The 15,739-nt window shown below is 42.8% G+C and overlaps 1 protein-coding gene across 3 annotated transcripts in view; it reads left to right on the forward strand.

The window, feature by feature from the left end:
- The window catches only part of CIT (citron rho-interacting serine/threonine kinase), a 164,291-nt gene that overhangs the window by 115,880 nt on the left and 32,672 nt on the right, over positions 1-15,739 (forward strand). For all 3 annotated transcript variants that reach the window (XM_036766956.1, XM_036766941.1, XM_036766948.1), the window contains 4 exons: positions 4,189-4,386; positions 5,131-5,324; positions 7,637-7,772; positions 11,649-11,753. In XM_036766956.1, the coding sequence (XP_036622851.1) occupies positions 4,189-4,386; positions 5,131-5,324; positions 7,637-7,772; positions 11,649-11,753 (633 nt within the window). The remainder of the gene's footprint in view (positions 1-4,188; positions 4,387-5,130; positions 5,325-7,636; positions 7,773-11,648; positions 11,754-15,739) is intronic.

Raw genomic sequence — 15,739 nt, forward strand, 5'->3', positions numbered from 1 at the left:
CCTTAGTCTATTGTCTTTTTAATTCCCCCTTCTCATTTTCCTGTTGAGTGACATATTTTTGTAACCAACCACATATATCCAACCAACTATTCTTCCCTCCTTTGACCAGTTCAGATGAAAGTGAAGTTCACGTGTCAGCTGCTGTTCTCCTTTCCCCATCCCTGTGCTCTCCATTGTGTGTTCCTCTTCCTTTCCCTTCTTCTTTTAAAATCGTCAAGATAAGAACTACCCCCAAACCTTCTGTCTTATGAGACCCCCTCTGTGATCCCTGATAGTGATAAGCTTCAGAGGGGATGCAGGTATCATCTCCCCATATTAGAATATGAGTACATTATCCTTTTGCAGTCCTTTGTCATTTTTCGCTGACATTTACCTTTTTGTTTCTTTTAACTCTTGTGTTTGAACTTCATAGTTTCTTTGCAGCTTTGGTCTTTTCATTAGGAATGCTTGGAAGTCCTCTATTTCTTCACTCAATTAATTAACACTTATTAAGCAGATGCTCTGCCAGGTACTGTGCTAAGTTCTGGGCATAGTACTAGATTAAAACCTGTTTTCTCATCTGAAGGATTATACTCAGTTTTTCTGTGTAAGATGTTCTTGACTGTTGGTTCTTTGCCTTCTGGGATATCATGTTCCAAGCTGTCTATTCCTTTATGGTGGTAGCTATAAAACCTTCTGTGAGTCTGACTGTGGCTTCTCAGTACTTGAATTTTTTCTTTTTGACTGCTTTCACTTTTTAAAAACATTTCACTTGGAAGTTCTGGGTTTTTGCTATAATGTCCCTCGGGGTTTTCATTTTTGGGTTTCTTTTAGGAGATGACTGGTGGATTCTTTCTATTTCTCCTTTCTCCTTTGGTTCTAAGAGCTCTGGGGGATTTTCTTTTAAGATTTCTTGAAATCTAATATCAAGACTCTTTTGTTGTTGTTATAGCTTTAAGTTAGTCCAGTGATTCTTAAATTTTTTCTCCTTGATCTGTTTTCCAGGTCAGTTGTTTTTGCTCTGAGTTAACTTATATTTTCTTTTCTTTCTTTTTCCCCATTGTTTTGACTTTGTTTGAAATTTCTTCTTGTTTCATGGAGTGATTGGCTTCTATTTAGTCATTTCTGGTTTTCAGGGAGTTTATTGCTTGGACAAGGTTTTGTACCTTTTTTGCCAATCTGTTAATTCCCCTTTCAATTCATTTCTTTCATTTTTCCCCCAAGTTTTTCCTCTAGTGCTCATATTTCATTGATTAAAAACAGTTGTTAACTCTTGCTTTATCTCTTCCAGGAATTCTTTTTGAACTGTGTCCCAAGATGTGTTTTTCTTTGATGCTTTACTTACAGATGTATTAGAGTCATTCTCTCTTTCTGGGTTTGTGTCTTAAGCATCCTTGCCATCACAATAGTTTTTTATAATGGGATTTTGTTTTTATTTGCTCATTCTTACCTCTTCCTTTTTGACTTCTCACTTTATGTTAGGGATAGACTCCATGTACTCTTGGAGGGAAAGCCTCAGCTGGTCATCTTGCTAGTGTCTTGGGGTATGGAGTGTTGTCTTATTCCTGAAAGCTTTCGCTGCTTCTCCAGCAGTCCTAACAAGAGCAGAATCTGATTGTTGGTCCCCACCCCAACCCTTCCCCCATGGTCTAAACTTTGCAAGTTTCTGACCTGGGTCTGGGCAGCAGTAGATAGCTGCTGCACTCCTCAGCCTGCTGGAAATCTCTACGGTTCAGTGATAGAACTGCAGGTGTCCTTTGGGTTTCCTGCCCTCATTATTCCTTTGCAGGCATCATATTGTGGCAGAAGCTGGAACTAAGACCCTGCTCTGCTCCAGGGATCAGAGCCACACTTCCGAAGCTAGTTTCTGAACTCTCTCCTTTTAAGCTTATAACCACTCCTAACTCCTGGGTACAAGTTCCTTCCTCAGTCCATCTTGGATCTGTGCTTTAGTCCTGGGTAGAAGGTGACAAAGCTGCCATTCGGCACCTCTTCCTATACCCTGCACAAGGGGTTGTACCCTGGTCTGGGTTTGAGACCTCCTCTTCCTCTTGGAAACAGTATCTGGGCACTGGAATGTTCCGGGCCAGATTGTGTCCATAAACCTCTCTATCTGGGTCCCTGTGCTGACCTGGGCTGAAGAGATGACTCATTTTGATTTTTTTCTTGGCTGATCATGATTTGGTTTGGTGCATTTTCTGGATCTATTTGGAGAAATTTTTTTAGAGGGAACGGGGTTTGCTATCCCTTTTGCTGTAACTCTGCCGTCTTGGCTCTACCCTCTATACTTTGAATTTCATCTTTTTTCAAATAAGTATTTTGTTTTTCCCAATTACATGTAAAGACAATTTTTAACATTCATTTTTAAAAAATTTTGAGTTCCAAATTTTTTCCTCATTTCCCCCTTCCCTAAGATGGTAAGCAATTTGATGTAGGTTGTATACGTGCAGTCATGTAAAACATATTTCCATATTAGTCATGTTGTGAAAGAAGAAACAGATCGAAAGAAAAAAAAATAAAGTGAAAAATGGTATGCTTTGATCTACATTTAGATTGTATTAGTTCTTTCTGCAGAGATGGAGCATTTTATATCATGAGTCCTTTGGAATTGTCTTGGATCATTGTATTGCAGAGAAGAGCTAAGTCATTCATAGTTGATCATCGCACAATGTTGCTGTTACTGTGTACAATGTTCTCCTGGTTCTGCTCACTTCACTTTGCATCAGTTCATTTAAGTCTTTCCAGGTTTTTCTGAGATTTGCCTTCATTTCTTATAGCACAATAGTATTCCATTACATTCATATACCACAACTTGTTCAGCCATTCCCCAATTGAAGGGCATCCCCTCAATTTCCAATTTTTTGCCACCACAAAAATAGCTGCTATAAATATTTTTTGTACAAATAGGTCCTTTTCCCTTTTTTTATGATCTTTTTGGGATACTGACCTACTAATAGTATTGCTGGATCAGAGGGTATGCACAGTTTGATTGCCCTTTGGACATAGTTCCAAATTGCTTTCCAGCATGGTTCTATCAGTTCACAAATGAATTTCAGCTTTTGTAGTTGGTTGCAATAACATTATGTTTTTATTTTTCCTTAAAAAATAAAACTCATACTTTTAGTACATTATCCATAAATCTCACTTGTTCCTTCCATAAACCACATCCATTAAAATAGTACTTTACATTTATATAATCCTCTTAAAACTTATAAAAATTATTTAGCTGTGTCTTTCAACAGACTCTCCCCATGCTTGCAATGCACTTCCTCTTGGCCTGTCTCTTTGACAGATAGCAAAGAGTGGAGAGTGCTGGATTTGGACCCAGGAAGACCTGAGTTCAAATGTTGCTTCGGACATTTGCTGGCTGTGTGACCCTGAGCATATCGCTTCACCTTTTTTTTTTTCAGCCTCAGTTTCATCATTTGTAAAATGGGTATAATAATAGCACCTACATCCCAGGGTTATCATGAGGATCAAATAAGATAACACATGCCAAGGACCAGCTGCTGTTGTTATAATTTCTACTTGTTTCTTGATCGTGTCTTCTAGTGAGGACTTTCCTGCTCCAGCTGCTAATCTTACCCCTCTACCCCACCCCATTATTTTGCATTTAATGTGTGTATATTTTTTCCAGCCCTTGAGAGCAGAGCCTGTTTTGGTTGGTTCCTAACTTTTGTCTTGGGTACACCTGGCACTGTGCCCAGCTCATAGTAGATGCTTAATCAGTGTGCCTTTGATTGATAATAAGAGCTGCCTTTTATGTGCCACTTTCCCCTTTGATCCTCAGAACAACCCTGTGCTGTGGGGAGCACAAGTGTTTTTACATCCATTTTGTAAGAGATGACACTATGGCTCCATAAAAGGTGAGCTGTTCTGGTTCATAGAAAACTAGAAAGGACTGGAGTTGGATGTTGGATCCCGGGTGTCCGGCTCTAAGTCCAGTCTGCCACTATTTCTGCCTCCTTTGCCTTGGGCTCATGTGCCAGATGCAGAGGGAGCTTCATTCCTTCAGCCCTATTCTGGGTTCTGGGGGGCTTCTGAGATATGTTCCCTGCTGAGGCGCATCCTTGCTGTGCTTGGGAGCCGGTACCCAGGTCAGCTTCTGAGGCTTGTCTGTCGGCTGCATTAAAGCCCCAGGGGCTCTAGGAAGAGAATGCTCGTTTGAAAACCAGGGATAAGTCTAATCCATATTCTTTACCCTCTTAGGTGATAACAGACTTGGAAGAGCAACTGAACCAGTTGACTGAGGACAACGCAGAGCTGAACAACCAAAACTTCTACTTGTCCAAGCAGCTGGATGAGGCTTCTGGCGCCACGGATGAGCTGGTACAGCTGCGCAGTGAGGTGGACCATCTCCGCCGGGAAATCACTGAGAGGGAGATGCAGCTCACCAGCCAGAAACAAGTAAACATTTCCAGAACCCCATGAGGAGGAGGGAGGTCCCAAGTCATCCGCACTGAGGGCGCTTGGCTAAAAGGTCTTCCCACCAATGGATTCTTTTCACAATCCATTATCAAGGATTCAGAATTTTAAAATATTTACAGTTTGGTTAGATTTTAGTTTTGAAGGATTACAAAATCCTAGCATCACTTGAAAAGGTTGCTGTAGTTTCCTCTTTCATCAGGATACTTATATTTAGCTACTTTCCTCTAACTGTTGGTTTCATCGCCCTGGACCCAGGTTAGTATAAAAGCGGAATTATGGCAGGCAGAGGCACAAAAGTGATGAAGCAGGGCAGTGTCCTGCAGAGAGCACTGACTGGAGTGTCCAGAGGAACCTGGGTGTGAATCCTGACTTTATCATTTACTGGCTCTGCAAGCTGCTTTGACCTTCCATTTTCTTATCTGTAAAATGGGTTAGGGTTAGGTTTTGCAGAGATCAACTAAAATATATTTAAGGCCTTTTGCAAACCTTGAACTATCACATATGCATCAGCTTATTATTGCTTATGTACTTCCCTTGAGGTGGCTGACAGCTATCAGAAATCACAGCCCACAGCATTTATTAAGTGTTTGTTTTGCATAGAACATTTGCACTGGATGCTGCCTCAGATACAAAGTTTAGATGATGCTCAATTTGTACTTTTGTGAAAGACATTTAAAGAATTCTCACTTGATGTCAGAAACTTAGTCACACTCATCTTTTCAGACAATGGAAGCCTTGAAGACCACTTGTACAATGCTAGAAGAGCAAGTGATGGATTTAGAGGCCCTGAATGATGAGCTTCTGGAGAAGGAACGTCAGTGGGAGGCCTGGCGGAGTGTTCTTGGTGATGAGAAGTCCCAGTTTGAGTGTCGGGTCCGAGAGTTACAGAGAATGTTGGATACTGAGAAGCAGAGCAGGTGGGATTTTGCTTTTGAAAAATGTTCTTGAAGTTCTTTATGGAAGTATCCTTCAATATGAAAAACCAGAGAGAGAGGAGAGAGAGAGAGACAGAGAATGAGAACTAATGCTGCGATGCTCTCACACATCACAAATGGAGTGGTCTCCATGCCCACTATGGCAAGTTAGAGAAATCATGAGACACAAATGAGGATCTTAAATCATTTTGTGGGGGAGGAGAAGAGGTAGGGACAACTAGTTTGTAGAAAGGCGTTGGGAGTCAGAGGAAAACATTCTAATTGTTAGCAGAAATGTTCACCTCTTTTTGGGTTATTGTTTTCATGTAGCAGGCGTGCGAACTGTTGTTTATCCTTCTTTGTTGGTTGGTTGTTCTCTTTTTCACCAGGTAGCACAATTCCAAGATTTCTTGATGATAAATTATAGTTACAAACTCATGGCTCATATGGATCTTGGTTCTAGAGCTAGAAGGAACCCTAGAGTCATCTAGTCCAACTCCCTCTTTTTAAGTGAGGAAACTTCAGCCTAGAGCGGGGCTGGGACATGTCCAAGTCCAAACAAAGAGTGAGGGCCAGGTAGAGGATGCAGACCCAGGCCTCAGGCTCCATGTTTAATCTCTGTCTAGCATTGGGCTGTCTGGCTTGAGGAGCATTCCCTATTTTTTGGAACCATGAACAAGCTGAACTGAATAAGGATAAAAGCTTACACTTTCAGTGGGGTGTGTGGGAGAGAGAAATCCAGTTTTTTAAATTGTCCTCCGATCAGAGGGCCTGCCTAGGTGAGCTGCTGTTCTGAGGTCCTTTTATTAGAGTTTCTCCAGGCCTTGCCACAGACTGCATCAGCTCCAGCTCTGGAAGCCTTTGGGGTCTGGTTCTGTCACAGATTTTTGTTTCTTGTAGGCAATTTGTTTGAGTGTGAGAACTTCAGAAACACATACAAAGAGCTATAACCAGGAGACATAATAAGTACATGGTACATGTAACACCCTGTAGGTCAAGAGAACACTAGATTTGGAGTCAGAAGGCCTGGGTTCACATTCTGAGCATTGATGCTTGTGTGACCTTGGAGACATCACTTGGCTTTACTGAAGGCTCTCAGATTCCTCATCTTTAAATTTAGAGGTTGGGTTGGACAAGCCCCAGACATCTCATCTAACCTTCAAATCCTGTGATTCTATGAAGTTTGGGGTTATTTTGAGAACCAGTTTTGAAAGAGCTCCATTCTGATTTTCTTATTTTTCCACTCTCCTTTTAGTAGCAAATTTAAGTGCTTATAGTATATCCATAGAGTATCCTTCAGACTTTCTGAAATTAGCCCCTTCCTTGTAAAATTTTTTTAAACTTTCTAACCTTTGGATAGAAGAAATTATTTTCCCAACAATATGTATATTGTTCTGTGGGTGCTGTGGGCACTCTGTATATTCAACAAATACATATTGACTAACTGACTCCTTTGTTTTGAATCCTGTGAGAGGTTATGATAGTGTTGATAGGTTGTATTTATCACAGTTGAAGCTTAAAATATCTTTTTGCCTTTAGCCTGTGTCAGCAGAAGTCTCGAAATAGGAGCTTGTTAGCCTCTTCTTCCTTGAGGCCTAAAATGGGTTCTGTCCTCTAGTAAATGTGGGTGATGGAATTACAGAAGCATTGGTCTAGAGACAGAAGAAACCTAGTGATTTCAGCCAGTCCACGCCCTCCCACCCACCCCCATCTTCCCTGAGAGCCTGACCATGTCCTTACACTGGCCCAAGGTCATGCAGGGATTGAATGACAGGTTTCAGACCCATGTCACGCATCACTGAATCACAGAATCTGAGAGTTGGAAAGGACTCCAGAGACCATGTAGTCCAGCCATTCATGAACATAATCCTCACTGTTGAATCCCTGAGGAGTCCTCCAGGCCACAGCTTTCTTTGTTGGGAAGTGTTCCCTGACATCCAGCCCATTGCTCCTGGGTCTGCCTCCTGGAGCCAAACAGAACACGTCTAGTCTTTCCTCCAGACAGCCCCCTAATCTTCTCATCCTTAGTCCAAATATGCCCACTTCCTGTAACAGATCTGCATGTTGCCGTTGACATCTGGCATCAGGCCTTCTGGCAGAGCCAGGGCTTGTTAGGGAAAGGATAGAGTCTGCAGACCACAGGGCAGTCAAAGCCACAGGAAGGATGCTGTAGAGATCTGGGCAAATCCACAGTGCTTTTGCCCTTCATTCAGCCCTCCTTACTTCTCAGAGGAAATTCGGGTGACTTCTTTTCTCCTTCTGTCCTAAAGCAAGGATGGGAATGCTGACTTAGGTTTGCTTTATTTTTCGAATAGAGTAAGAGCCGATCAGCGTATTACGGAGTCTCGTCAGGTGGTGGAGCTGGCCGTGAAGGAACACAAAGCTGAGATCCTGGCTCTGCAGCAGGCCCTGAAGGAGCAGAAGCTGAAGGCTGAGAGCCTCTCAGATAAGGTTAGTCCAGGTGGTGGGCAGCACCTTCAAAGCCCTGTGCATGCTGGCACCCATCAGAATCTTCTCTCTTCAGGAGGCTGCTCTAGGGATCTGCAGTGGGATGGGCCAGTAAGGCAGCTACACTAAGTTTGGCTTCAATGTGGTGAGCCCCCAAGGGTGGGGGAGCCGCTGGGTTGCTCAAGTAGGCACTAAACAACTTAGATTGGAAGTAGCTCATGTCAAAGCATCCATGCCTGTTAGAGGGGGTGAGATTGGGCTCATGAGGAGCCCCTACTTGTCCAAGTTTGGGTGACATTGGGAGATCCAGTCTTTTAAAAAGACATTTTTTTTTAAAAGAAAGAAAAGGGCCAAAGCTAACCCAGTACGATTTTGCCATCATAAAAACCTCAACTCCATATAGTGCTTTACAGTTTACTAAGCACTTTCTTCACAGCCAGTGAGGGAACTATAGGCCAGAGGGGTTATGATTTGCTCAAGGTTAATTAACTAAATGATAATTCCAGAAATTGGCCTATTCTTTCTGACTTGGAATTCAGTGCTCCTTCTACTATGATAGGACAGCCTGAGAGTCCAATTGGTGACACTAGTCTTTAAAGGGGTTATCAGGGACAGGGTTGTGTTGGGCCAGTGAAGTGTCCATATTATATCTGGAGCCACAAGCTAATTTTTTTTCTGCACTCATGATTCCTGGAACAGTTTGGGGAGTTAGTATCCTTGACATGGGGGGCAGCTAGTGGTTCAGTGGATGGAGTTCTAGGCCTGGAGTCACGAAGACCTGAATTAAAATCCACCCCCAGCTTCCTAGCTGTATGACCCTGGACAAGTCACTTGACCCTGTTTGCCTCAGTTCCTCATCTGTAAAGTGAGCTGGAGAAGGAAATGGAAAACCACTCCAGTGTCTCTGCCAAGGAAACTCTAAAAGGGCTCATGAATAGTTGGACACAGCTAGTGATTAAACAACAGCACCCCTGACATGGCCTTGTGTTCCTTACTGCCGCTTCCTTCGGCTGATTATCATTTCTAGTGTCAAAGCACCGATGGCGCTAATGAGCCCTTTTTCCTTTCTTTGGCCGAGGTTCACTGATGTGGTAGATGGATAGACTCTTGGACCTAGAATGACTCTGAAGTCTTCACATCCAACTTTTCATTTTCAGGGGGATGATGCCCACAGAAGGGAAGGAACTTACCTAGCAGAGGTTGGTGACAGAGCCACACCTAGAACCCTGAGCTGCTACATGTTTAGCCTGGGCTCTCCCACCGTGCTGTACTTCGTGGGGAAATTCTCATTGACAATGTTTGCAGAGTGTTGTGAACCTTTTTTGTTGTTCGCTAATAGTCCTAGGAGGTAAATCTGATTAGTTGAATAAAAACGTATTGATGGAATTCTTGGATTAGTTCTTTAGGTGAGGAATCTAAGGAAAAGGGTGAGCTCTGAAGGAAGCTAAGCATTATAAGAGGTGGAGGCGCAGAGGGAGGGAAGGCATTCCAGGTATGGGAGACAGCCTGGGCAGAGACATGAGAGTGAGATGGACAGATGGAATGGCATGTGTGAGGAAAAGCAGATTGGGTGGTTTGGCTGGACTGTGGCTTTTGTGTAAAAGGGCTGGAGAGATGGCTTGGCAGAGAGATCACAGGCTGGAGTAGAGAGAACCCTGCCTGGGGAGCCAGAAGGCATGGGTTTAACTGGGACCCCAGCACTTTGCAGCTTTGGTACTTTGAACAGAGCAGAGAACTTCAGAGTTTCACTTACTTGCCTTCCTTAGCTCATCATCTCTAACGAAGGAAGTTGTGTTTGTTAACTCCTGCATTGCTCTCAGGCTTCAGCTGTTCTTCAAGACAGGGTTGGAACCAGACTGAACCAAAGTGTTTGTATTTGATTCCTGTAGCGGATGGGAAGATGCTGGGCCTCATTGAGGGGGAATTGACATTGTCAGATAGATAATCTAGGAGTGTCGCTTTGGCAGCTGTGGGGAGCATGGACTGGAAGGGGGAACCAATTAGGAGATGTTCCAGTAGTCCAGGAAAGATGTGATAGAAGCCTGAAAACAAGCATTGCAGCTGCATGGGTAGAGACTGGGGCGGGGAGCTATGACAGTTATGGAGCTGGAATCTATTGGACTTGGCAACTTACTGGGTATTTGGTTGGAGAGAGAATGAGAAGTGGAAGATGACATGGAGATTGTGAACATGGGATACTAGAAGAACGATGCTTCTCCGTAGAGAAGTCAGGAAGTTCAGAACAGGGATGGATCTGGGTGGGAAAGATGATGAGTTCTGTTTTACGTTTAAGATGCAAGTACATATCCATCTTGAAATTGCTCAGGAGAGAGTCTAGGACTGGATATATAGCTCTGAGAATTAATTACCAGTTATACTGAGCTTAGAGATGATAATCGAACCCATTCCTGATGAAGTCTGTCAGAGAGAAGAACAAAGAAGTCCCAGAAGAGAGCCTTGGGGTTCACCCGTGGGATACTGAGGAGTAGTCATATAGGTGGGAGATGACCCAAGAAAGAGCAGCACCCTGAAAACCCAGAGGAGAATAGTGTCGTATGGTGAAGAGAGGTCATGAAGACTGAGAAAAGGTCCTTAGATTTAGCAATCAGGAACAGTCTCAGTGATGTGAGGAGGCCTGAAGCTGCGTTTTGGGGCCGAGAACTGGGTAAGAGGAGAGGTGGAGAGTCCAGGCTTGAGGGGTGAGTGAGGGAGTGTGGGGCGGCAGGAGAAAGCAGGAGGGGAATCTGAAGCTTGGGAGAAATTGGAGATGAGGGAGGGGAGATGCTCCAGGTTAAAATTGCCCTTTTGGGGCATTCTTTTACCACGGAGCCTTGAGCCTTCTTGAGTCGTATTGCTGTTCTTGACATAAGACGCAGAGGGAACTGACAACTTTAACCCCTTTATAGTTAATTTTGAGAAATGCTTTAACAACTTGTTTGCCTTTTCTTGGCCCCTGTTCTTTAAGTGCTTTTGATTTGACCAAAGAACAGCCATCTCTTAGGTCTTGGTGCTGTAGAAGCAGAATTTCTTGTGTCTCTTTGCTTTAGAGAAGAGTTATTTATCTGTCACTGTGTGAAGGCTCTGTGAGTCTGGCAGGATGGGGGACTTCTGGTGTGGGATCTTCCTCCACCACCACAGCCGACACCCTATCTGTGATTCGGTAGATGGAGACCAATTAGGGGCTGCCCAAGGCCTATGGAGATGAAGTGCCTTGCTGAGAGTTACATAGCAGAGGCAGATTCTGAGCCTAGGCTTCCCCTCATCCAGCACATCCATTAGGCCATGCTGGTTTAATGTTGTTACAGTGAGGAGATTTAAAGTACTAGCCTGCCTTTCAGCAGGGCTTTTAACACTTAAAAGGCGGTTCCCTCATAGCAAGTAATCATTTTACAGATAAAAAAGTTGGAGCTCAGAAAAATTATGGGATCTGTTTGTAGTCATGTGCTGTTAAGTGTTGGGGCCAAGACTTGAATCCAGGTCTCTTGACTCCCACTCCAATCTCCTTTCTTCTGCTGTCTGTAAAGATTTATGAGACTCGTCGTTGATACTGAATTTGGGGATCTTTTTCCTCTTTTTAAAAAAAGCATCTTTTCTAACTTTTAGGAAGGAGTTGTAGCACAGTGGATAGAGAACTGGCCTAAGTGTCAGGCTGCCTCCTGCACAGATGTGATGGCTCTGTGGCCTTGGGCAAATCACTCAACCTGTTCCCCTCAGGCAACTGTCAAAGACTCTCTAAGTTGCTGAAAAGGGCCCCCTGGCTTTGATAGCAATCCCAGGTCTTGTCCCTGTCCCTTGTTTGTGTCAAGGATTGTGGGTGTGTGATAGTTGCTTGCTTGCCTCTCACCTGTGGCTCTCCATCTCATTCTTCCCCATGTCTAGCTCAATGACCTGGAGAAGAAGCACGCCATGCTGGAAATGAATGCCCGAAGTTTACAGCAGAAACTGGAAACTGAGCGAGAGCTGAAACAGAGGCTCCTGGAAGAGGCAAGTACTCCTTAGTCTAGAGCTTCCCTTGGGAAGGGTAAGGCAGTTCATATGGACATGACAGTGAGTTGCGTTAATTCATCAAGTCTGAGTTAGAAGTTCATTGATCAAAGGCAGAATTTGGAACAGCTGCCATTTTGCTATCTCGAAAGATGTTCATGGTGAAAAGGGGATAGATCTCAGTCAGGATTCTCCCGCCAAATGAAGAAACAGTAGCCAAGTTACGTATTCTCTGAAGCTTATGAAGTTTTTTAGGCCAATAGGACAGCCATGCAAATGAGCATGGGCTCAGAGCCTGACATTGAATCTGAATGAAATTATGTTCCCAGAGCAGTTTAAGGAAGAATTTTCTTAATACCTCAGTGAAGCCGGGATTTCGTCCACATAGGCATTCCTGACAGGAGAAAGTATACCTTATCCATACATTCTTATCCTCTCTGATTCTTGTCTGTACACTTTCATAAGTTGTCTATAGAAGCTCTACACCCATACTTGTAACATTTGGTGGGATCCAAGTCAGGATTTGGGCTAGAATTCTGTTACAACAAGAAAAATGATATAGATTACTAATATTCTAAAGCCTTTGAATTTTGTACTAACAATTCACATTTTGGGGTGATGGCCTAATTTTTTGGGAAAGGAAGCTCACAGTAGAAAAAAAAATCTAATAATTCAGGATTTATTCCCAGAACACAATTCTCCTGTCTCTTTGGTTTGAGATGCATTTAGCCCTATTCTCTGCCTTTTCTTCATGTGTAGGATTAGATAAGAAAGGATGTGTAGAATGATGAACATCAAGGCTCTGCAACATCTTGAATCAGCGAAGACATTCTCTTCATCACGTAGGAGATTAATGTAGCACTTTAAAATTACGGAACACTGTGATGATGCAGTATGCCCACTATTGTTCCCATTTTAAACATCAGAAACTTCAGAGAGGCTTTGTCACCTGACATTGCTCATGCAGTTGGTATATGCCCAAGCCAGGCCTCCCAGTGACTCCCAGTCTCACCCCTGAGAGTTAGTGACACACACTCAGCCTGGTTCATGGTAAGAAGGTAGGTGAACAGAGATTTAATTCAGTTCAGCAAATATTTCCTAAGTGCTCACTATAGTGCCACTTTACTTGGACACATGCAAGGGCCTATGGGAAGCAGCATGGGTTAATGGAAAGAGCTCTGGCTCTGGATCCAGGGGAGCTGGGTTCAAATCCCACCTTCCATGCTTACCAGCTGTGTGACCTCGGGCAAGGGGCTTTCCCCCCTTGGACTTTCTCGTCTGCAAAATGATGGGATTGGACTCGATGGCCTCAGAGGGCCCTGTGAGCTCTAGGGCTGTGATCCTCTTTGAAGCCAATACAAGATAGGCAGTGAAGAGAGCATGGCGGATCGGGAGAGTCATCATAGAGGTGAAGGCACCGGGTGGAGCCTGGCAGGAAGGTAGATGAGGATGGGGCACAGTGTGAACCACTGTGTAGCACAAGTGTAGTTTGGGATGGAGGGAGTGGACGTTAGGGTGAGGGTGGAGAGTAGGGTTAGGAAGAAGGGAGAGAGAGAGAAGGACACAAGGAAGGTTCACAGCAAAAAAGGATTTCGATGCTAAAATTAAGTTAACTGAAATGCCAATCTTAGGTGCTGTGGTTAGCTGAGGAATTTGGACATGTGATTTCTTTTTTTTTTTTGGTAAATTTTTTGTTCATTTTGAACTTAAATACAAAATGAGAAAAGAAAAAAAACATTTTCATGTACATAGCAGAACACAAGAGAGGATTCAATATAAAGAAATAAATTTCCATTTCAAGAAAACCTATACAATAAATACTATATATTTTTTCAAAGCTTTTCTTTGCTTCCTTTTAGGTTGTTTTCTTTTGTTCTCTGCCATGCACCCTTTTTTTTTAAAAAAAATTAATCAATTAATATTTTTAGTTTTCAGCATTAATTTTCACATGAATTTGAATTACAAATTTTCTCCCCATTTCTACTCTCCTCCCTGCCCGCCCCCCCCCCACTCCAAGATGGCATATATTCTGATTGCACCGTTCACCAGTCAGCCCTCCCTTCTGTCACCCCACTTCCCCTTATCCCCTTTTCCCCTTACTTTCTTGTAGGGCAAGATAGATTTCTATGCCTCATTGCCTGTATATCTTATTTCCTAGTTGCATGCAAAAACTTTTTTTTTGAACATCTGCTTTTAAAACTTTTGAGTTCCAAATTCTCTCCCCTCTTCCCTCCCCACCCACCCTCCCTAAGAAGGCAGGCAATTCAACATAGGCCACATGTGTATCATTATGCAAAACCCTTCCAAAATACTCATGCTGTGAAAGACTAACTATATTTTGCTCCTTCCTATCCTATCCCCCTTTATTCAGTTTTCTCCCTTGACCCTGTCCCTTTTCCAAAGTGTTTGCTTTTGATTACCTCCTCCCCCTATCTGCCCTCTCTTCTGTTATCCCCCCTTTTTTTTATCTCCTTCCTCCTTCTCTCCTGTGGGGTAAGATAGATACCCAATTGAGTGTGTATGTTATTCCCTCCTCAGGTCAAATCCAATGAGAGCAAGATTCACTCATTCCACCTCACCTGCCTCCTCTTCCCTTCCTACAGAACTGCTTTTTCTTGCCACTTTTATGTGAGATAATTATCCCATTCTATCTCTCCCTTTCTCCCTCTCTCAATATATTCCTCTCTAATCCCTTAATTTTGTTTTATTTTTTTAGATATCATCCCTTCATATTCAACTCACCTTGTGCCCTCTGTCTCTCTCTCTCTCTCTCTCTCTCTCTCTCTCTCTCTCTCTATATATATATATATATATATATATATATATATAGCCTTCAGCTACCCTAATACTGAGGTTTCATGAATTATATACATCATCTTTACATGTAGGAATGTAAGCAAAACAATTTAACTTTAGTCTAATGTCCCTTATGATTTCTCTTTCTTGTTTACCTTGTCATGCTTCTCTTGATTCTTGTGTTTGAAAGTCAGATTTTCTATTCAGCTCTGGTCTTTTCACTGAGAAAGCTTGAAAGTCCTCTATTTTGTTGAAAATCCATATTTTGCCTTGGAGCATGATACTCAGTTTTGCTGGGTAGGTGATTCTTGGTTTTAATCCTAGCTCCATTGACCTCCGGAATATCGTATTCCAAGCCCTTCGATCTCTTAATGTAGAAGCTGCTAGATGTTGTGTTATTCTGATTGTGTTTCCACAATACTCAAATTGTTTCTTTCTGGTTGCTTGCAGTATTTTCTCCTTGATCTGGGAGCTCTGGAATTTGGCGACAATATTCCTAGGAGATTTCTTTTTGGGATCTATTTGAGGAGGCGCTTGGTGGATTCTTTCAATTTCTATTTTGCCCTCTGGTTCTAGAATATCAGGGCAGTTTTCCTTGATAATTTCTTGAAAGATGATGTCTAGGCTCTTTTTTTTGATCGTGGCTTTGAGGTAGTCCAATAATTTTTAAATTATCTCTCCTGGATCTGTTCTCCAGGTCAGTGGTTTTTCCAATGAGATATTTCATGTTGTCTTCCATTTTTTCATTCCTTTGTTTCTGTTTTATAATATCTTGATTTCTCCTAAAGTCACTAGCTTCCACTTGCTCCAATCTAATTTTTAAGGTAGTATTTTCTTCAGTGGTCTTTTGGACCTCCTTTTCCATTTGTCTAATTCTGCCTTTCAAGGCATTCTTCTCCTCATTGGCTTTTTGGAGCTCTTTTGCTATTTGAGTTTGTCTATTTTTTAAGGTGTAGTTTTCTTCAGTATATTTTTCAGTATTTTTTTTGGAGTATTTTCTGGGTGCATTTTTGCTGCCTGGCCATATTCCCAGCCAACTACTTGACCCTTGAGTTTTTCTTCAGGGTATGACTGCTTGTAGAGTAGAGAGCACTTTGTTCCAAGCTTGAGGGGAAGCACTGTTGTTTTCAGAGCTATTTCTACACAGCAAGCTCTGCCACACCAGCACTACTCCTTCCCCAAGAACCACC

This window comes from Trichosurus vulpecula, chromosome 1 (assembly GCF_011100635.1).
Source record: "Trichosurus vulpecula isolate mTriVul1 chromosome 1, mTriVul1.pri, whole genome shotgun sequence".
NCBI classification, from domain to species: domain Eukaryota; kingdom Metazoa; phylum Chordata; class Mammalia; order Diprotodontia; family Phalangeridae; genus Trichosurus; species Trichosurus vulpecula.